Consider the following 21,558-nt stretch of genomic DNA (forward strand, 5'->3'; position numbering starts at 1 on the left):
AATGTGTGCTGGGGACGTCCATAGCGGAGCATCTAAACATGCAATCCACACACATAAACTAAAGCGGTCCAGTTCAGGAAAAAGTTTATTTTTTCACCCTTTCCAGGCATTACCCTGTACACATGTACAGTTGTCTATCCATGTGTCCATATTTTTGTACAGTTGTCTATCCATGTGTCCATATTTTTGTGTGAATGACTGTACATGCATTCTTTTAAAACATGAACCTAAATATGGCCCTCTCAGATGCAAGAAAGAGACAGGAAGTATACTACTGTGTGTGCACTGAACATACTGAGACTGTTCTCACACACAGCCTAACCCAGGCTAGGGAAGGGAAGCCTGGGTTAGGCTGCGCATGAGGGGCAACACTTGCTAGCCCAGCTTTTTACCCCAGCTTTTATGCAGGGTTAAGGGCGCGAGTGCACCCTTAACCCCAGCTCTGGGACTGTGTGTTCACTCGGGCTGCATTCAGCCTAAGCGGACACAGAGAAGGGCGCCTAGAGCGCCCATCTCCCGGGGGATCCTGTCAATGTACCACACTCATAACGGGGTGTATTGTTGGATATCCGGAGGCAGGGACGGGTGGCACATTATGGATCATCTGGGAGCATGGTCCACACTCCCTGCAACATTTCTGCTATCATCACGGAGGAAGGTGAGTTGGACCAGCCTTCCACCCTGTGTTCCCACTCGGTCATGTAAATGGCTCCATTATGTGAATGGGGCTTATGATTCTGTTGATTGTATAAACTAGCCACTTGGCGGCAATTCACACAACCATTTTTGTTGTATAAATTGTCCAGCTTTCAAATTCATGCAGATGTTTTCCCTGCATGAAGTGAGATACACTTTGCAGTTCATGTCAACCAAACAAATCACTGGTGTGCTTGCATGTGCATTTTCTCTAACAGCTGCAGAGACCGACTCAAATCCCCAAAGTGGTTGGGCTGACTGGATCTAAGTTAGCAGGATCTTTCACCTCAAAAGCAGGTAAATTTGGAAGATTTGTTTATTTAGTAATTATTATTAAAATAATTAATATTCCTCCCAATCCACAGACTCAGGGTGGTGATGTCTTTGAATCTCAACCCCTACCCTCCACATGGTTCTTGTTGGAGCCCATGGCCCCTACATACATTTAAGATAACTCCCTTCTTTAGCAGGCTCTGCTTCTTGGCTGTCATGACGAAGTAGTGAGTGTCGTCTTTATAGTAGACAATGTTTTCCAAGTCAATACCTAGCACAGTTGAAACATAAGGAAGTAGTTAAAGACAAGGTTGTGTATAGCTGGCACTTTTTTAAAAATCATTTCCCGCAAAGCAACCCAAATTCCATGCCATGAAATCCTGTCCTGTGTAAAATACCCAAAATAAGCAAACTTGCATATACATTGCACAATATATTCTGCTTATGTTAGAAGTAATCAAAAATTACAAGATGTTATGGAGACCGGACCAAAAAAAACCCATACATGTGACAAGTTGGGCCTTTCTGTTTGGGCCTCCCAGTTTTCTCTTCTTAACATGGCATGGAATTACGCAGGCCTGAAAGCAGGAGGAAGGGCCATTACTAATTGTAGGTGGGAAGCATCAGGCCCAGACCTGTTTTATTATAGAGGTTTTGGAAGAATTTCTGGTTGTAGATGCGAGCTACTCCACTGATCTCGGCCACTTCTACCTCAGCCCTGCTGTGGTGATTAACGAAGTTAGTGGTGATGCCAATGGCCAGTTTCCCACGGGTCTCCTTCCGCTTAAAACCTAGGGATAAACACACAGAGGCCTTATCATGAGTCCTGCAGGAAAACAGAGACTGTGTAGTTCAGGAAAGAGCCAGGGTAGCAATGGGAGAAGAGAAATATGAACCATGTAGACAGAATTACAAGCAGGATATGTTTCCCCTTTCAATTGCCCATTTGGGAACATGCACTACAGTAACTTCCAGAAGCATCCAAACAAACTTCTCAGTTTTCTATATCTTCAGCAGTGGAGGAACCAACCCCAAATTCCAGTTTACAGCTCTTCTGAATAGGTGCCAGTTATCAGGTCTTGACCAAAGATGGCATGGGGATGATACAATTATGATGGAGCACTGAGGAAAAGCTCAGCACCGTGTTAAGAAGAAACCATGCCTGTTTTCCTATCATTTGTAGTTGACAGAATGGGAATGCGTTGCAGAGCAGCTGAACAGTGTCTGCTTTGTGGGGAGCAATGGCATTGTAGCCAGGACTGAAAAATACTGCAACAGTCCTACCAGGCTGCAGGAAAACAAAATCAAAGATGAAGGATAGGGAACTGTCACAGTCAGGGGCAAGCTCTGAAAATGTCCTTGGCAGGCAGTACATGATGCAACCAGTCAGCTCACTGGTGCCAAAGAGTCTGTAGACAACCTTCCCCCACCCCTTGCCTTTCATCTCCTCTCCTGGCTAATGGCAAGATGCTTTTCTGAGTTTTTATGACCCAAACTATTCAGATCAATGCCTGGTGTTGCAGGAACAGGATAGAACAAAACCCAAACTGGGCAGCTGCTCTTGCCCTCATGCCTCAAGGCGCTTAGGAATTCTTTGGACTGCCATAATTTGATGTTGGGAGTAACTGGGAGAGACTGGGTTGCTCTCAAGAAGAGAGAGTTGCTCTCCCAGGGCCACATAGTCCTCATGGACAGCTTCCTAGACATGAAGAGGGCTTTTGTGGAGAGGAGAGAGAAGCAAAAAAATCACTTCCTCTTCCTCCCTTGCCGCAGCTACGCAGCAGGCCTCATGTGCTGAGAGTTAGATTCTTGCAAGGATGGAGCTCTTCTTCTGTCCTCCTACGGCTGAACTGCATGTGAGCCACTGAAAAGAAAACCATAAGTTCCCCTGTGTCAAAATCATGTCTAGCCCCTAAATTTAAATAATCCTATACCATAAAAGCCTTCGGCGTGCGGCCGTGCTGCCCGTGTCTTTTTGGCCCATTCTGGGCATGCGCGGAGCGGAGCGCATGCCCAGATCGGGCCAAAAAGATATGGCCGCCCAGAGACGGGCGGCCATGTTGGCTCTAAGCAGGGAAAGGCGGCGGTGGCAGGAAGGACTGGCCCCGCTGCCGGAGAAGCCTGGCCCTGCTCACGGCAGTGGCGGCCGCCGAGAAGACTGGCCTTGCTGGCGGTGGTGGCGGCCGCCGAGAAAACTGGCCCCACTGGCGGCGGTGGTGGCCGCCGAGAAAAATGGCCCTGCTGGCGGTGGCCGCCGAGAAAAATGGCCCCTGGCTGGCGGCCGAGAGGAGGAAGAAGGGGGGGCCTGATCCAGCGCCCCGGACCGACCGGGCGCTCTACAAACGGGCGGGCGGCACAGCAGCGGGATGTACGCCCGCCCCCTTCCCTGCCATGTCTCTGCTCTGCAAAAGCGTTTTGGAAGGAAGCCTTCTGCGCGTGCGCGCGCAGAAGGCTTCCTTCCAAAACACTTTTGCAGAGCAGAGACACGGCAGGGAAGGGGGCGGGTGGGAGTACATCCTGCTGCCGCGCTGCCCACCCGTTTGTAGAGCGCCCGTTCAGTCCGGCCCGAGACTTAAGGGGGCGGCAGCTGCAGGGGGCTTCAAGCGCGGGAGGGGTAAGTAAAGCCCCCCCGCCCTAAATAGAACCCACCACCCCCATGCCGAAACAAAACCACCCCAAGTCCGGGGGACTGGGCCCGCTGGCAGCCCAAGGTGAGGCTGAGAGCAGCACCCCCCCCCCCACTAGAGCCCGTTATTGAAACGGGCTTAAAAATACTAGTCATCATAATAATGTATGAGTTGCTTCTGCTTTCACAAAGCTATTGACAATTAAACAAAGCTAATGGAGCCTACTTTCCGCTTCTTTTAACATGCCAACTCTTACTTAGGATCTCCTCCCATGTGCTGTGAATTTGGTTTGTATCCAACCGTCAACACAGGAATTACCAAGGGGTGTTGCCTATACTTGGACTAGCCGTCATCTTGAAACAACATGGTGGATTGGCAAAACAAAGAACCATCACGGTCTTGTAGGACCCTCTCCCATTTGCTGTGAATTTGGTTTGTATCCAACTATCAGCACAAGACATGATTTACAAAGAGGAGGGGGAGTTGTGGATACTTTGAGTGGCCCACTATCTTGAAACAACATGGCAGACTTGCAACCCCTACCCCCACCTGCGTGCTGTGAATTTGTTTTATATTTATAATAGCAAATGCTATTAGAAGGGACACACACAGAAATATGGTCATCTCATAAGCCTTCTTCCCTTCAGAAACTAGGCAACAGAAACATCTTAAAACACACAGCAATTTCAGTTTACTATCTCCAGCTTTTAGATCCCAGTGCTGATATAAACACCCACACCGCCAAGAACCAAGAGAAGTAGAGACCATCAGCAGCCACTGTAGAAATACTGTGTTAGGTTGCTCTCTCCCTGCAATATATAAGAGAGTCATCATTTTAAAAGATGCCTCTTTTAGCAGGGATTTTAGGAAAGTTGGATAATTCAAGGTTACCGTAGTCAGTTTGTCCATCACTACCAATCTTGGTTTGTTTTTAATCTTAGTTGGAAGTAAAAACCTTCCAAGGCTTGTGCAGGCAGGAGAGGGGTAAGGGCATATTCCCAAGGCTTGGAACATTTCACGGAACCAAGTTAGAACCGTGGTTCTGTGTGACATCTGAACCAGCTCCGTTAAGTAAACAAATTAATGTTTCTAAGGCTTTTCCCTATCTCATTTCACTGTTTTAACGGGGGGGAATGTTTCCCACAATTCTTAACCAGCATGGAAGGGGAGGGGACCTTTACTCCAGCCTTAAATGACTGCTTACCTTCTGGCACAAATCTGCCACCTCCTGCAGAGATGAGGACATCAAATTCATACTGGTTCAAGGGAGAGGAGCCAGGTTGCAGCACAGCCCTCCAACCACTGACTACAATTTTAAAAAAAAAAAAAAAGTGGGGAGGGAGGAATCAAGATTCTTGTTGTGAAAACTGTCACCATGCATCTTTATAAATAAAATTTGAGTGGCTAGAAATTTCTGTCTGAAAGGCAAGCATCGACCCAACCCTGTCTTGGCACTGCTTCGGACACCTTAGTGCGCTAACCTGAAATCAAAGAATTACCCAAGAATCTGTTCATTTGCCAATACAACTTTGGAGATGGGATTTTGCTTGTTGGGAGTGGAGGTGGGGGACACACACAGCTTTTAAAATCAAAGCATGCAGTTCATACAGATATAACAAGTCTAAAAAACTCAGAGCCCTGAGCCATGATGTGAGGGACCAGGAACTTTCAAGAGAGAAAGAAATATATCCTTGTTTCTCTTTGGTTTTGTTTATCTGGCATAGTAAAGACTGATTTAACATTTGGGAGGGAAGGGAAAATAAAAATCTTCCATGATATACCTTTTCACCATGAAGCCCCGAACAATCTGCCTAAGGACACTTTCATTCATTCAGTTTCTATACCGCCCTTCCAAAAATGGCGCGGGGCGGTTTACACAGAGAAATAATAAATAAATAAGACTTTTGCAACACAATTTCCATTTTGCCCTTTTATGATAACATTAGAGCAGGTCTGATTTCATGGATTGCTTGATAGCAGCTAGTCCAAAGATCTCTCTAGCGATAAGTCTATTAGTTCTCTGCACTAGATTCAATCAGCAGCAAAATACATTGCCTCCATTTACTTAGAGAGAAAAGAGTTCTTAGCATGGGTAACGGAATCCCTATGCCCTACACAGCAGTGACCATTCACAGTTGGACTCACAGGTGGCAAAGGAGGGGCTTAGATAAGACACAATAAGGCTCTCCAAATAAGCAGTATGGAGAGCCTAAGAGAGTTCTCCAAGGAGAGTGGGCTTGACCTGCTTTCCCTGCAGATGAGAGGGGGGCTTTCTGGCCGCCCACACAATTACCGGCTCCATTATGGAGCTGGTTGGGGCGGTGGGGATCGGGGTCCGCACAGAGCCAGTTGGGGTGGGGTGGGGATTCACATGCAAGTGCGCGAGGCATTCTTGGGAGCCCCCCCCGACACCAGGGGTCTCCTCGTGAGTCACTGTGGCGTGGTGACACATGATCCGCGAAATAGGGTTAGTGGAGTGCTTGCTCTGCTAACCTTGTCTAAGCAGTTAAAATTAAGCAGGCTTGCCGCCAGGAGCTACACAGCTCCTGTTAATTCACACACACTTTGGAAACGGGGCTGGGCTCCCTTAGAGCCCAGTTCATGAGAATAGCCTCAATGCCTTTAAAGACCCAGGGGACCTGGTCTCTTCGCATTCTCACCCTGTCCATCTGACTGTGCTTCCGGTGGAACAAGTCCCTTAAACTGCACATTGATGTGAATCTGGACGCCCAAGATTAAAGCGACTTTCAGCAGAATCAGCTGCAGCTGACGGATACCTAAAGAGTGAGAAAGAGAAGAAAAACCAGAGATAGTCCAGTAAAGATGCCACCTGTGCCGATTTCAAAGCCTGTTTATTTATTACATTTATATTCTGCTCTTCCTCCAAGGATCCCAGAGCGGTGAACACAGTTACGTTTCTCCTCACAACAACCCTGTGAAGCAGGTTAGGCTGAGAGAGAAGTGACTGGCCCAGAGTCACCCAGCAAGTATCACGGCTGAATGGCGATTTGAACTTGGGTCTCCCCAGTCCTAGTCCAGCACTCTAGCCACTACACCACCTCAGGCAATGGTTGCCTTGAACCTCCACTCTACTCTCCCGCCAGATCCTTCCCTATCTCAGAAAGAAGACTGTTAAAGTCATGGTGTTGGAGTCCACAGGCTCCCCCAACTTTAACTAGGAGGCTATTGAGCCCCTCAAAGTTACTGGATATAGCACTATGTAGTGGTGCCTGATAAGGAAACCCATAAGATTAGAAGCAGCAATGAGTCACCGACTAATCCCTAAGAAGTGTGCCAGAGCAACACTGCTCTCAACACTAAGTGGTAGGAATGTATGTTGACAGGCAGCTAGTTCCTCTGGCCACATCTTCCTCGGTATGCTGCTAATATTATTTACTTATTTATAACATTTATCAATTGCCATTCCACCTGAAAAAAAGAGCTCAAGAGTGCTATAATTTTGGCACCCACGTTGGTGCCCTAGACACTGCCTATCCTTTTGTATAGCATACACACATTCAGAGAACTCCCTTTGGAGAGCAATAATACCGCATCTTGCAGCGAATCCTTGATTAAGAGTCATGGATCCTCAAAATGCCCTGCTGACCAAAATGCCCTGCTGACCTCAAAATTTCTTGCTGACCTTTCAACAGACATTTTAACAGAAAAGCCCTGCTGGATCAGGCCCAAGGCTTACGGAGTCCAGCATCTTCTGCACTTAGTCAAATGTTCTTCTGCCATCCTGTCCCCACCACCACTAGCTCCCTTGAGCTGGTCTTGCTAGTTCCCTGCTGACAGCATCTCCATGATATTATGGACACTATCTCCACCTTGCTCATCCCCCCCCCGCCACTATATACTTACTGATGTGATCCAAAGAGCCCGTGCAGAAATGGCCATAAAATTTCTTGGCTCCCAGCGCCCGCAAGTCCTGGATGGTAAAAGGCCAAAGGTGCAGCACATTGTTCCGGGAAAAGGCGTCTCTCTTCTCCACCACCACCACATGGGCTCCAAGGAAGGCCAGCTCAATGGCTGAGCGGAGACCACAGGGGCCTGCCCCAATTATCAGGCACTGAAAGAAATGGTGATGGGGCAGTCACTTTGTAAACAGTGCCCTAAAGCAAGCAGTGCCTCCGCTTGGGAGCCATTACAACAGCAGCCCTGGATGCAGGCATACATTTCACAAAGATAGCCAACTGTGACCTTTGGCAGCATACAGAGGCTCACATCAAAACAGCCAATATGGCATTTTAGGGATACAGGAAAGCCCTGATGCCTCTCTGTGGCTGAGCACTGATTCTCTTTGCCAGCCATACACTCACGATAACAACAGGCCTCTCCAGATAATTTGTATGACTAAATAGTGGCACAGTTATTCCTGTAGGGATCCAGACACCTTTCCTCAAAGTTATACTGTATGTGTAAATCAGCCTTCACATGATTGTGTGTGTATAATAGACAAATTATTTTTCCTATAACAAAATATTGCAGTTAGACTGCTGGGAAAATGAGATTTCTTCATAACAGAATTCTGTCATGAGGAAAGGTGTCTGGATCCCTACAGCAATGACTGTTCAACTATTTACAGATACAAAATAGTTGCACAGTCATTGCTGTAGGGATCCAGACACCTTTCCTCATAACAGAATTCTGTTATGAAGAAATCTCATTTTCCCAGCAGTCTAACTGCAATATTTTGTTACAAGAAAAATGTAACTCCTTTGCCTACTGAGACTGTGAACACCCTGTTAAATGTGGTCACGTGAATGCCACAAGTCCCTACATAACAGGGTCTGTGACATCACCAGAGATGAGAAATACATTTCTCTCTTTCACCCCTCTGCCATTTTGCATGCATTCACATTTAACAATATTGCCTCCCACTCTTTTTCCACACATCGTGTTTTGAAGCCTGTGGCCTTGCCCTCTCCACCACAGCACATCTTTTCTGACTGGTGTTGGTTTGTTTCAAATCAAGGAACACAAGCATGGCTATCCCACACAGAAACGTGAAAGGACTTGCCTGCCTCAGCATTCTCTTTCTGCAAAGCAGCCATTTATTCATACAAGTAGACAGCTGAGAGATTGAATAATACATTGTTCAAATCCTACCACACAGAAAGCTCTTCAGTAAACACCCACACAATTTTTTTTGCATCATAGACGTTGACCTTCCTAATCACCAGGAAGTCACTGACTGCTGCCCATCCTTACATTACATCCAGCAAGTCACTGCAGATCCAAATGTTATTTTTACAGTGCATTCTAAGATTGTTACATACTTCTGAGTTCTGCATTTAAGACTTATCTTCAATCAGTTCAAAATGCAGTCATGCTACATTCTAGCCTAGAGATGTCCATATCAGGTGGTATACAAATATGATAAATATACAAAATAAACAATTCAGTGTTTGAATTACATGGGGGCCTCAGTGGGCCCAGATCCCTATGTTTTGTGCTGCCCCCAATTAGCTGTTTTTCGGAGGCTACAAGGAGGCTCAGAATTGACAAAAATTGGGAGCAGTCAGGGAGTAGAGCCTGTAGATTTCATTTAGGACCTCGTACCCTCCCCCTGCCCCACCACACACACATTTTGAACACTGGCAATGCTAATCCTAATTCAAAGACACTAGTGTCATATCCAGTTGACACATAGTGGGTGCTTAGAAGAAAGAAGCCCTTGCTATATGGGTTTTAGCTTTCCTGTGGAGAAGATAACTCGACAGTATAACCCTCCTTTCCCTTCCCCCTAGGGGTGTGCAATTCAGGTTTTTGGTGATTCGGTTTGGGACCCAAACCGAATCACCCCCGATCTGTTCTGTGCCCGAATCTGGGCCACCCGAATCACCCCTGATTCGGTTCGGATTAAATCTGAATCCAAATCGATTCGGGAAGGAAAAATGGGTCCCATGGGCAAAATAGTGGGGTGGGGTGGTAGTGCCCAATGGTTGGAGGCTACCACCCAAATTTCAGGGGAATTGGGCAATGGGCTTATTTTGGGGGAATTTTTGAAGTTTTAGTGTCTTTGGGGCAGTTCGGGGGCATAGAGTGGGATATGGGCAAAAAGAGTGGGGTGGGGTGGTAGTGCCTAATGGGTGAAGGCTACCACCCCAATTTCAGAGTGATTGGGCAGAGGGCTGATTTTTGGGGAATTGTTGAAGTTTACGCGTCTTTAAGGTTTTCCCCCATAGAGAAGCATTGAGGTGTCAGCAAATGGATAGCTTCACGCGGGGGGCAAAGGGGTGGCCTAGAGCAGTGTGGGGTTGGTGATAGTGCCAGGTAGGGTCAAGGAAGCTACCTGAATTTTTTCAAAGGATTTGGGCAGAGGGCTGATTTTTGGGGAATTGTTTAAGTTTACGCATCTTTAAGGTTTTCCCCCACAGAGAAGCATTGAGGTGTCAGCAGCCCAATAAGTGCACTTGGGGGGTGCTGGGGTGGCCCAGAGTGAGTGGTAGTGTACTACCAGAGCGAGTGGTAGTGTACTACCACTCGCTCTGGGCCACCCCAGCACCCCCCAAGTGCACTTATGGGGCTGCTGACACCTCAATGCTTCTCTATGGGGGAAAACCTTAAAGACGCGTAAACTTTAACAATTCCCCCAAAATCAGCCCTCTGCCCAAATCCTTTGAAAAAATTCAGGTAGCTTCCTTGACCCTACCTAGCACTATCACCAACCCCACACTGCTCTAGGCCACCCCTTTGCCCCCTGCGTGAAGCTATCCATTTGCTGACACCTCAATGCTTCTCTATGGGGGGAAACCTTAAAGACGCGTAAACTTCAACAATTCCCCAAAAATAAGCCCTTTGCCCAATTCCCCTGAAATTTGGGTGGTAGCCTCCAACCATTGGGCACTACCACTCCACCCCACTATTTTGCCCCTGGGACCCAAAATTTGGGCTGACATCACTTCAGACTTTTTTGCATTCAAATCAATGGATGCAAAAAGACGGGAAATTCAAAGAGATGTCATCCAGAATCACCCGAATTTTTCGGGCCCGAAATTCGGGTGATTTGGCTCGGCCCCGAAAAATATTGGGGGTGATTCGGTTCGGACCCGAATCACCCGAAATTGCTCGTTTCGGGCACAGATTGTTCTGTGCCCGAAATTTTTTGCATATCCCTACTTCCCCCACTATCTTGTTGAAAGTGTTGACTCAGTGTGCAGCAGCTGTGAAAAAGGCCAATTCCATGGCAGGGATCATTAGGAAGGGGATTGAAAATAAAACTGTTAATATTATAATGCCCTTCTACAAAACTATGGTGCAGCCACACCTGGAGTACTGTGTACAATTCTAGTCGCCACATCTAAAAAAAGACACTGTAGAACTGGAAAAAGTGCAGAAGAGGGCAACCAAGGTGATCAGGGGCCTGGAGCACCTTTCTTATGATTATGAACCAAGGCTACAACACCTGGGGCTATTTAGTTTAGAAAAAAGACAACTGCGGGGAGATATGATAGAGGTCTATAAAATCATGCATGGTGTGGATAAAGTGGATAGAGAGAAATTCTTCTCCCTCTCACATAACACTAGAACCAGGGGTCATCCCATGAAATAGATTGCCAGGAAATTTAGGACCAGCAAACAGAGGTACTTTTTCACACAATGCATAATCAACTTGTGGAATTCTCTGCCACAAGATGTGGTGACAGCCAACAATCTGGATGGCTTTAAGAGGAGCTTGGATAACTTCATGGAGGAGAGATCTATCAATGGCTACTAGTCACAGGGCTATAGGTCACCTCCAGCCCCAGGGGCAGGATGCCTCTGAGTACCAGTTGCATGGGAGTAACAGCAGGAGAGAGGGCATTCTCTCAACTCCTGCCTGTAGGCTTCCAGGAGCATCTGGTGGGCCGCTGTGTGAAACAGGATACTGGACTAGATGAGCCTTGGGCCTGATCCAGCAGGGTTGTTCTTATGTCTTTCCCTACAACACATGCACAAAGGCCAGGTTCATACATAACATGAAACCAGACCTTGGCAAAGCCGCAGTCTCAGTTTGCAACTCCAAACTGCGCCGCAGACGTTCATCAAACTGTGGCCTGCCAAACTCCAGCTCCAGGAGAGGAGAGCCCCTCACTGCTACTCAGCCGCCGAGCTAGATCCCAGCAAGCTCCATGGCTAAACTGTGCACAAAGCGTCACCATGCCAACGGGGTGGCCGCTATTTGCCACGATCTCAAAGGGAGCATGCCGAGCATGATCATGCATTTTTGGAACAATAACAACAAATAAAATAATTCTCAGCATCTTATGTGGTGACCCATCAAGCAGGGAGTTATTTGGTTTAGTAAAGCGCCCATGCTTCATCTCCTTACCTTGGTGTTGGCACATGCAGTCCCCTGATCATAGTCTCTGTGACCGGCCTTCTTGTCCAGCTTAGTCCACAGAGCCTTGGCACTCCAGTAGTTGAGGCAAGACTTGAGTTGGTGGTAGAACTGGAGCTGGCCAGTATGCTCCAGGCCCAGATGTTTGCATAGCGCCTCAAAACTGTACAGCACTTCTTTGCACTTTTTGGCATGGAGAAAGGTGTCAAAGAGGGAATGAGCCAGATTGCCCTGCTCCCCATCCTGCTGACTCATTCTCCTGGAAACTCAAGGGGCAGGAAAAAACCTGGAAAAGAAATAAAGGAGTTATCAGCCACTCCTGTGCCTTGGGGAGATCAGGAATGTGGAACTCCAGCTAGATGTAGCCCCATTATTCCAACTGTGGCTAACACTGGGAGAGGGATGTGACCTCCCCATCTCTTCTTGTTACATGCCTATTTGTACCCTTATACAAAGCTCCTGTTCAGGTCAACAGCTGCACTGATGTGTCAGACATGGACTCCATCTTGTAACCCACTTAATCTAGGGTGGTTTCACTAGCTTTAATAAGGCTATACAGGATGTATATGGGCTGTGGATTATACACCAATCCTATAATTGGTCTTGGGGTAGTGAACATGAATTGTCCCCTTTGCTAAGCTGGGTTCACTTGGTTTGCATTTGGATGGGTGGTGACTACATGCAAGCACTGTCTGCTGTAAGATATTCGCCTTAGGGGATGGAGCCATAGCTCAATGGAAGAGCATCTGCTTGCATGCAAGAGATCTTAGGTTCAATCCCTTGCATCTCCAGGTACAAAAGACTCCTGCCTGCAACCTGGAAGAACCGCTGGCCGTCAGGATAGATAATACTGAACTGAATGGATCAACGGTCTGATTCAGCATAAGGCAGCTTCCTATATACTTAAACTCAAGACCTACACTGGCTTAGGCAGAAGAGTGGTTTTTAAAATAAAAAGTAGCACACCTTGGGATACCTGGAAAGTTACCAAGTAATCTAAGCTTTCCCCTGATTTCCCTGATTTCCCCTGATTCATGGGGAATGCATTCAAACTCTGAGCAAATTTAAAAAGATAAACAAGTCGAGAAGGGTCTTCCCTGATGTGCTTGTTTTCCACATGCAAGGAACATAAGAACAGCCCTGCTGAATCAGGCCTAAGGCCCATCTAGTCCAGCATCTTGTTTAACACAGTGGCCCACAAGATGCCGCTGGAAGCCACAGGCAGGAGCTGAGGTCATGCCCTCTCTCCTGCTGTTACTCCCCTGCACCTGGTACTCAAAGGCATCCTGCCTCTGAGGCTGGAGGTGGCCTATAGCCCTCCGACTAGTAGCTGATGATAGACCTCTCCTCCATGAAGTTATCCAAATCCCTCTTAAAGCCATCCAGGTTGTTGGCTGTCACCACATCTTGTGGCAGAGAATACCACAAGTCTCCTTCCACAAGGAGATGCTGCTGCTGGTGGTGGTGGTGGTTTTTGTTTGTTTTGTTTTAAATAGTCATAATCCTAAGAGAAGTATTGAAAACAGTCTCCAATTGCATTCTGAATTGATGTGGTCCCCAAGAGGGCTATACAACATGGTCTTCCGGAAAGTATGGATTGGCTCTGCATAGTACCAAGTGTAGATTGGCACATCTTGATAGGGCCAATAGGCAAAATGTTAAAATGCACTCTTCAGTAATATACAGCATGCTCCATCCATGTCAACTGTCAGCACTAGAAGCAACTGAATGGCTGTTTCACTCATGCTTTTTTTACCTAAGTATCATTGCTCCTCAAGAATTTTAAAATGGGCCATCTGCCTATGGGGCCACAGTGGGCTGCTACGGATGATACAGTCCTTAGTCACAGCAGCCCACTGTGGCCCTATAGGCAGACAGTCCATTCTAAAATTCTTGACAAGCAATGTGGTGTGTGTGTGTGTGTGTGTGTGTGTGTGTGTGTGAGTGTGTGTGAGAGAGAGAGAGAGAGAGAGAGAGACCATTTGCATTAACAACTTCCTCCACATGATAAAGGGACGTGCTGAGAGCACATCGAGACCTGCGGAAGATGTTGCAATGGGTGTACTCTCTCGGCACGTCCCCTTTTCATTTGCATGGGCAGAAAATGTATCGGCTGTTCTGACACTATGTGAATGACTAAGTTACTACACATGCATTCATATGCATTCATTTAAAAAGTGAACCTGGGTACAGGCCCCCTCAAATGCACAGTACAGCAAGGAAATGAATACTACTGTACATTAATTGGACATAATGTGTGAATCATTGGACATGTGTACAGATTTGTATAGCGATTGTACAGGAGGACCTCGGTAATCGTGGGTCCAGCACTCACGGTTTTGTGTATCTGCGGTTGGGTAATTGGCACCTGACCTCAGTATACTGGGGGAAGGGAGAGAATGGGAGGAAAGGGTTAAACCCACATATCCGTGGGTCGGGGTGGCCATAAATTTCCTCGGAAGTAGGGTTGCCAACATTTCATTGCCAGAATGAGGGACACAAGATTGGGGTGGGTGGCTGGCATCTTTTGGGGGGGGGGGCTGGGAGGTGTATGTAGTGGTAATCAAGAGCCTGAGTATCATCAACGTATATGTAATTGTATATGCTATTGAATTATTCCAGCATTGCTATTATTTAGAACATATTCAAGTTATACCACTTTTCAACCAAAAACTTCTCAAAATAAGAAGCTGCACGCCCCACCACCAAAATGAGGGACAAATGCTGTCCGTATAGGGACCAACATTTCATCCCTGAAATGAGGGACATTCTGCGTATTGAGGGACAGTTGACAACCCTACTCAGGGGTCATTTCCAGCTGCCATTTTGTGTTTGGGAGCCATTTTATCACTCATTTAGTTGAAAAAAATGAGGCAAAATGGCTATTTTCAGTTAATTTTGGTTGCTTTTTGGCCCCCTGGACCACTCTGCAGCATGGTAAGGCACTTTGGGGGGTGATTTGGGGATGGGATTGGGGGCAAAACCCATGATTTTTGGCCTATTTTCAGCCATTATGAGCAGTCTAGAACCCTAACCCCCAATTCCCATGTATCTAATGCCCTGTTACTTGTGGATTCGCTATCCCCACAATTCACGGATTATTCGTGGATTTCACTTTCGTGGAATCCATTCGTGGATTCACTTATTCATGGATTTGTTATCCCTGCAAATAACAGGGTTCTCCTGTATGTGCACTGAACATAATGGGGACATTCACACCACCAACCAGGCGGACAGGTCACGGGGAAGCCTGTGCAAATCTTCTCTCCCCCACAGATGATTGACCTCCCCTCCTCCCCCCACCAGATGATCGACCACTCTGCTGCCTTTGAGCTTGGTGGGAGTGAAGAGTACAGAGCAGGGTGGATTGCTCTGAGGCTGGGACTCGATACCATGGCATCCAAGCATCCCACAGTGCACCACACACCGAGCACAGTGCACTGGGGGATTCCCTCAGGGAAAGGATGCTCTAGGCGCTCATCTCTGTGTCAGCACGAGCTAACTGCAACCAGCTAACTGCACTAAGCAGCTCATGCTGACACACGATCCTGGGAGCAGGAAGGGCGTGTTTGTGCCCTGAACCTCAGCTACAAGCTGGGCGTCGGCACTGGGTTTGACCCTGCAGCGCCACCAGGGTCCACGTGGATCCCAGCGGATCTCACAGACAGCCGCCTAAGTTTGGGCTTGGCTGCTGGTGAGAAAAGCCTCAGTGTGTGACTAGGGCTTGAGAGAGGGCTACTGTGACCATGTGTCAGCCGCCTTGGGGTGAAGCGATCCACCAGACAGATGTTTGTGCTTGATCTTAGCCACAAGAGGCTGAGGAGCAATCTATGATCATTTTAGATCTGTATCATCATTGTATACAGCCACTAGGGGGAAACAGTGGCCTACAGTCTCCTAGCATGGGGTGCCTCTCATCATGCAGTGAAGCAGGCAAAAGCTCCCCCCCCCCGCCCAGAACAGAACTTGAGAACTCATTATACTGAGCTTAGTGTGTGCACTGACAAAAAGAGGTCATGCGCTTCATTTTGCCGGGGCTCCTGCAATGCTTTGGCCAGCACTGGAAGCTCAGTGAGGAATGATTCCCCCACACACACACCGCTGCCCACTTCACATGCTGTACATTTCTATTCCTGCCATTAAACTTACATCTGATTCTGTTCAGAAATGACTGGGTGCCAAAGCAGAGGGGAAAGATCAGCCTCTCCATCAATTCAGACCCAAAACAATACCAACAGGAAAGCTTCAGTAGGCACAACTTCTATCCCTACCTGAAAACAACGTGCAACCATACTTAGCATTTTTGCAGAGCTTTAGAATGTTCAAGGCATTTCCTATACATTGTCTCGGTAGCTGATACAACAGCCATGTAGGGTAGGCCAGTATTATCCACTATTGTGTGGGGTGGGGGCGGAGACTCCAGTTGAGAGAGAATGGCTTGCCTAAGGTCAACAGGTTCATAATAAACGTAAAATCTGAACTGGGAACCTCCTGCTTTTCAGGTCAGTTGTTCAGCTGCTATGTTGTGCTGCTGAGCCCTAACAAAAGTACCACAAAGTCACTGGGAGCTATAGAGGACGATGCATTAAAAAAAAAAAAAAACAGTTAGCAAAATGAGGAATTAGCCACCTTGATTAAGCACTGCGCCTAAGAGCCAAACTATACATTATGCTACGAGATCCATTACTGATCTCCCACTTTTTAACATTTTTTTACTCAAACGCAGCAGGAGAGTTGTTGATTTCATCAGGCGTGCATTGAGGGAGTAGAGGTGTTCAAGCCTTTCTCCCTGCACCATTTCCCCACATTTAAACCACACCCCAACTGGTATTTGGTCCACAGGGGGGAGGGGAGTGGGCAGGGTGGGGAAATCCAGGCATGATAAGAGTTCCCTTATTTCCTCCTTGCCACACATAACAAATAGCAGCTTGAGGGGCAATTTAGATCACGAAAACAGTGCAGGGGAAGAGGTTCAACACCTCCAGTCTCCACAGCACTTCTCTGATAATGTTAGCAGGTTCCTGCTGACGGTTGCATTTCATAAAATGAAAGAAAGAAATCTGTAGTACAGTGTGGAGTTTGGTCCCAAGAGCTGTGGGGAAGAAAGGAGGACTGGTATCAGTGAAGAACAGGACGGTAGCTCAGTGTCAGAGCATCAAATTTGTATGCAGAAGGTTCCAAATTCAATCTCTATGGCATCTCCGGGAAGCTACCTGCAAGTTTGTCACACCTGACTTTTAGTTCGCATCTCCTCCAGAATTGAAGTGTGCGTTCACGTATTGGCCCGATTTACCCCGAAGTCCCTGCGAGCTATCAGGGAGCACTTCACAAACTATTTGGGTTTTTCATTGGGCATTAGAGTGTAGCTCGATTTATATCCAGGGTTTAAAAATCCACTTTTTGCATTGCTTTTTTTGGGCAACTTCAGACTTGCAGTAAAGCCTCACAGAACCCACAGTAAAGCCTGATGTCTGGGAAAGCTCCTGGAATCTTGGAGAACTGCTGCCAGTCAGTGTAGACAATACTGAACTAGATGGACCAATGGTCTGACTCAGTATAAAGCAGCTTCCTAAGTTACAACTTCCTCCATGCAGTGCATGTTTAAAAACATGCAAAGAACACCACAGGAATACTTTCCAAAAATTACAACAAAATTACAACTAGGCCATTCTTTCATCATTCTCCCCACATGTGGAAAGTAGGAAGTTTTCTCTGCAACAGAATAAGCCCTTTGCCACATCTTTCCAAAGTCTGAGCTGGAAATAACTACAGCACAGAGATTAGTAAAAGATTAAGAAGGATATATATAAGAAATGAGAAGTGTGTGCACATACTCGTTTCTGCAAAGATATTCTAGAAAACAAGAGAGTGCAACCACTAGATGCTAAAAGAAACACCCAACACCCGTCAGTCTTCTTTAGAGACCAGTATGTGGGTGGGCGGGCAGGAGGCCTCTTAACCAAAAAGCAAGAAAAATTTAGTACAGAGAGCAGAAGTAGTCACTAAGGCTATTCACATTAGCTGCCTAACCAGGGTTCCCTCTAATAGGGATTCCCAGATGCTGTCTACAACTCCCATAACCCTCAAGCAAAAGCCATTGCAGCTGGGGATTCTGGGAGTTGTACTCAACAACATCTGGGGATCCCTGTTAGGGGAAATACTGAGCCTAACCCTGGCTGGGGCAGCCCAGACTGGGTTAGGCTACTCGTGTGCAGTGCCAGAATCACTCCCAATCCCGGCGCTCCCGCTCAGCCTGACCCGACTTTCAACCCCGACCTTGAGCCAGGGTTAAGGACCTGAGTGTGCCCTTAACCCTGGTGCCGAGGTCACGTTTTGCTCCTTTCAAAACTATTTGGGATTCCTGTAACTCTTCAGAGCGAGTTGCATGAGCTGTCCTCACATCAGATGCACAGGCATCTCACTACCAAAGGGATGCATGAGCTCCCCTTCCCATGGTATCTTGGCAATACATACAAAGAAAGTATATTTTACTTCTACTTCTCTTTCAGTATTGCCAGGTAACATGGAAGTACTGCAGTGGCTTGCACAGTTTGTGCAACTGGTTACTTCTCACCGAAACTGCTCTTACAAGTCACAAGGTTATTCCCTCAAGCAAAGAGATAGGATTGTTTAGTCCTGCCTTTCCTCCCACTTACTGTGCTCTGTGCGCCCTGAACTTAAACAGGCACGAAATACAAAACATGAAAACCATGCAGGGAATCGGGAACCCCCAGAGCCCCTCCATTTGTTTACTTTTGGCAAGCTTTTAATTATTTGTTCTTGGGGGCGGGGGGGGCATGTTTTCTAAAACACTGAAAAGTGTTTTAGAGTTGAAACCCAGCAGCAAACTGACAAGATTTAGGTTGCAATAACATAAAATGCTAATCATGAAATGCTAATCATGAAGTTTCAAATGTCTTGGATAAGCCAGCATCAACCACAGCAAGAAGCTTTTCTTCCTGCAGCGAATACATCAGGAAAACATATATGATTAAGTTCTACTCATTCTCAGTATCTTTATCGCAGGAGTCTTGTAGAGCAGGAAGCAGTCTGGACTAGGTGCATTTGATTTGTAAATCACAGACATGGGATGGAAGGAAAACAATAGGACAAGCAAAGATTAGCAAACAGGATTCAAGTCAGGTTCACAGTGGTCCGGTTTGCGATCAAACCGGTTCTGCACATCCCTAGTGTATGGAGATCTCGATCCTCCACGCACGTTCAGTCACCGTGAAGATGTTGCGAGAACAGGTGCAAAGACTCTGCCCTAAAGTTTCAAGTCTGAAAAATATTTCACCCACACAAATACTGTTCATAGAAAAACACATATTTGGTGAAAAATTTTTAGGACCTTTGACAGCATAAAGCAGGCTGCATATGTCTGGCTGGAATAAGCGAATGAAGCAATATCAAGCCCAGGAAATCATATGGTGAACTTCTGAGGTCCAAACTATAGCCCAGACATGAACGCACACTAACCGTGCCCATTCTCACTCCAGATTCAGTGCTTACCTGCAGAGGCAAGTGCTGAACTCGGTGAGAGTTTCTCCCTATGATACGGAACACAGCATTCCAAGGCATGGGGCGAGACATCCCCAGGTCCAGCACTTGCTGACAAGCACTGAACCAGGGCTGTCCTTAGGGCATGGCAAGCAGGGTGACCGCCCCAGGCCCCGCTCTTTTAACCCCCGTTAGAATTAACTGGAAGGGGGGCCCACACTGGCTGATTTGCCCCAGGCCCCGTACCCCGCCAGGGCACTCTAAGGACAGCCCTGCTCTGAACCTGGGGAGAAGAGGGGCATGGCTACAGAGCACAGTAGCATCAGGGAGTGTGGCAAATCGTCACACCCTGTCACACACACACACACACACCCCATACACTGTACCCAGTTTTTGAATGCTGAAAATGGTTCATATGTGATGAGAAACAGGTGGCTGCTACTCCTCATCCCTGCAATAGTCAGTCAGGGACTGACCAATCCCCACCGCCCCTACCGGCTCCGTGATGGAGTCGGTAGTTGTGTGGGCGGCCAATCCGGCTGCCCAGGGACAGCTCCCTGCTCCTCTGCGGGGACAGCAGGCTAAGCCCGCTCTCCCCGCAGAGCCCGGTAAGGCTCTCCACACTGCTCATGGGGAGAGCCTCTTTGTGTCAGCGGCAGGCAACTTGCAGCTCTCCAGATGTTGCTGAACTACAACTCCCATCATCCTCAGCTGCAATAGGTTGTGGCTGGGGGTGATGGGAGTTGTAGTTCATCAACATCTGGAGAGCCCCACGTTGTCTGCCCCTGAGCTAGACTGTAAGTGTCAACCTACATTTCAGACTCTTGGTTTTCATTCTGCGTTTCATATTGACAGTGCTGTGGGTACTTTAGATGCTTAAGAAACAATATCCTTACATGCTTAAATGTTACTGAGGTGATGTGCACTGACTGCAGCAATGTGTTGACCGTAGTGTGCAGTTTGGGCCCAAGGCAAAACATTCTGGATGTGCTAAGCAAATCTCAAAATCCATTTCTCTCCCCCCCCCCCCCCAGTAAAATGATACAGAGAAGCCAGTTTTCAGAGAGAAAAGCCGGCATCAGGAGAGACACTCAAGAACGTTAACCAATTCCACCCTGGAATTATTTATGTAATATCCTAAGCAACCAGCCACTTTAACCAATGAAATGCTTCTGCTGTTAGACCAAGGCTTGGCACAGCTTGTTAAAGGCTCTGCAGCACTGCACCAAATGAGTGCAGGAAGGTGGGTGTGGAGATACACTCTCTCTCTATCATATTCTGTCTATTCACCATATTCTTTAGAGACTTATTTAGAGCAAGGCACAGAAGGAGCAGCTGGGGGAAGGAATTTAATTTGCCAATACTGCATAGATCAGTAGGGAACAGAATGCTGCAGTCATTTGCCTTCTTCTGTCAATCAATATTAAGTAAAAGAGGGATCAGACATTACCAACACATCACACCCACATTGTATCAGCTGCATTAGTAGCCAGTTTGTTTTCTGGGTACAATTCAAGGTGCTGGTGATTCACTTTAAAGCCCAAGATACATTAAGGATCACCTTCTCCCAATTATATCTACAGAAGCCCTCTTACAGATCCCACCACTTGCTGAGACTTGACTGGTGGCAACACAATGAGCAGGCCTTCTCAGTAGTGGCCCCCAGATTGTAGAACTCCCTACTTTTGGAAATTCAAAACTGGCACTCTCCCTGCTCACTTGCAGATGCAATTTGAAAACCATGTGTGATCATGTTCTCAGTGTCTTTAGTTGTTTTTATTGGGTCTGTTCATTTATGCCATTTTTATGCTGCTTTGTATTAATGCAAGTTTTACTGAAGTTATTTTTAATTACTATTTTTAATTATTTATTATTATTAATTATTATTATTTCCTTGTGAGAAAGGTGGGGTGTCCCCCTACCATAAATAAACAATTGCCTGAACCCCCAGGCTTAGGAACATAAGAAGCTGCCATATACTGAGTCAGACCATTGGTCTATCTAGCTCAATATTGTCTTCACAGACTGGCAGCAGCTTCTCCAAGGTTGTAGGCAGGAATCTCTCTCAGCTGTATCTTGGAGATGCCAGGGAGGGAACTTGGGACCTTCTGCTCAGGGGCGTAACTACTATTAGGC

At 47.0% G+C, this 21,558-nt stretch overlaps 2 protein-coding genes across 10 annotated transcripts in view; one reads left to right on the plus strand and one right to left on the minus strand.

Moving 5' to 3' along the window:
- SMPD2 (sphingomyelin phosphodiesterase 2) overlaps window positions 1-4,145 on the plus strand; it is a 63,201-nt gene extending 59,056 nt beyond the window's left edge. For 2 of the 7 annotated variants that reach the window (XM_053243504.1, XM_053243505.1), the window contains 2 exons: window positions 915-993; window positions 3,857-4,132. In XM_053243504.1, the coding sequence (XP_053099479.1) occupies window positions 915-993; window positions 3,857-3,942 (165 nt within the window). In that variant the 3' untranslated portion in view covers window positions 3,943-4,132. Of the gene's footprint in view, window positions 1-914; window positions 994-3,856 lie in introns of all 7 variants that reach the window. The other 5 variants (XM_053243507.1, XM_053243508.1, XM_053243511.1 and 2 more) reach the window with 4 other exon arrangements.
- MICAL1 (microtubule associated monooxygenase, calponin and LIM domain containing 1) overlaps window positions 1-21,558 on the minus strand; it is a 71,874-nt gene that overhangs the window by 36,093 nt on the left and 14,223 nt on the right. For all 3 annotated transcript variants that reach the window (XM_053243495.1, XM_053243496.1, XM_053243497.1), the window contains 6 exons: window positions 11,914-12,208; window positions 7,461-7,668; window positions 6,257-6,373; window positions 4,801-4,902; window positions 1,605-1,760; window positions 1,140-1,240 (listed from right to left, as the gene is read on the minus strand). In XM_053243495.1, coding sequence (XP_053099470.1) covers window positions 1,140-1,240; window positions 1,605-1,760; window positions 4,801-4,902; window positions 6,257-6,373; window positions 7,461-7,668; window positions 11,914-12,177 — 948 coding nt within the window. In that variant the 5' untranslated portion in view covers window positions 12,178-12,208. The remainder of the gene's footprint in view (window positions 1-1,139; window positions 1,241-1,604; window positions 1,761-4,800; window positions 4,903-6,256; window positions 6,374-7,460; window positions 7,669-11,913; window positions 12,209-21,558) is intronic.

Source organism: Hemicordylus capensis, chromosome 4 (assembly GCF_027244095.1).
Source record: "Hemicordylus capensis ecotype Gifberg chromosome 4, rHemCap1.1.pri, whole genome shotgun sequence".
Lineage (NCBI taxonomy): Eukaryota > Metazoa > Chordata > Lepidosauria > Squamata > Cordylidae > Hemicordylus > Hemicordylus capensis.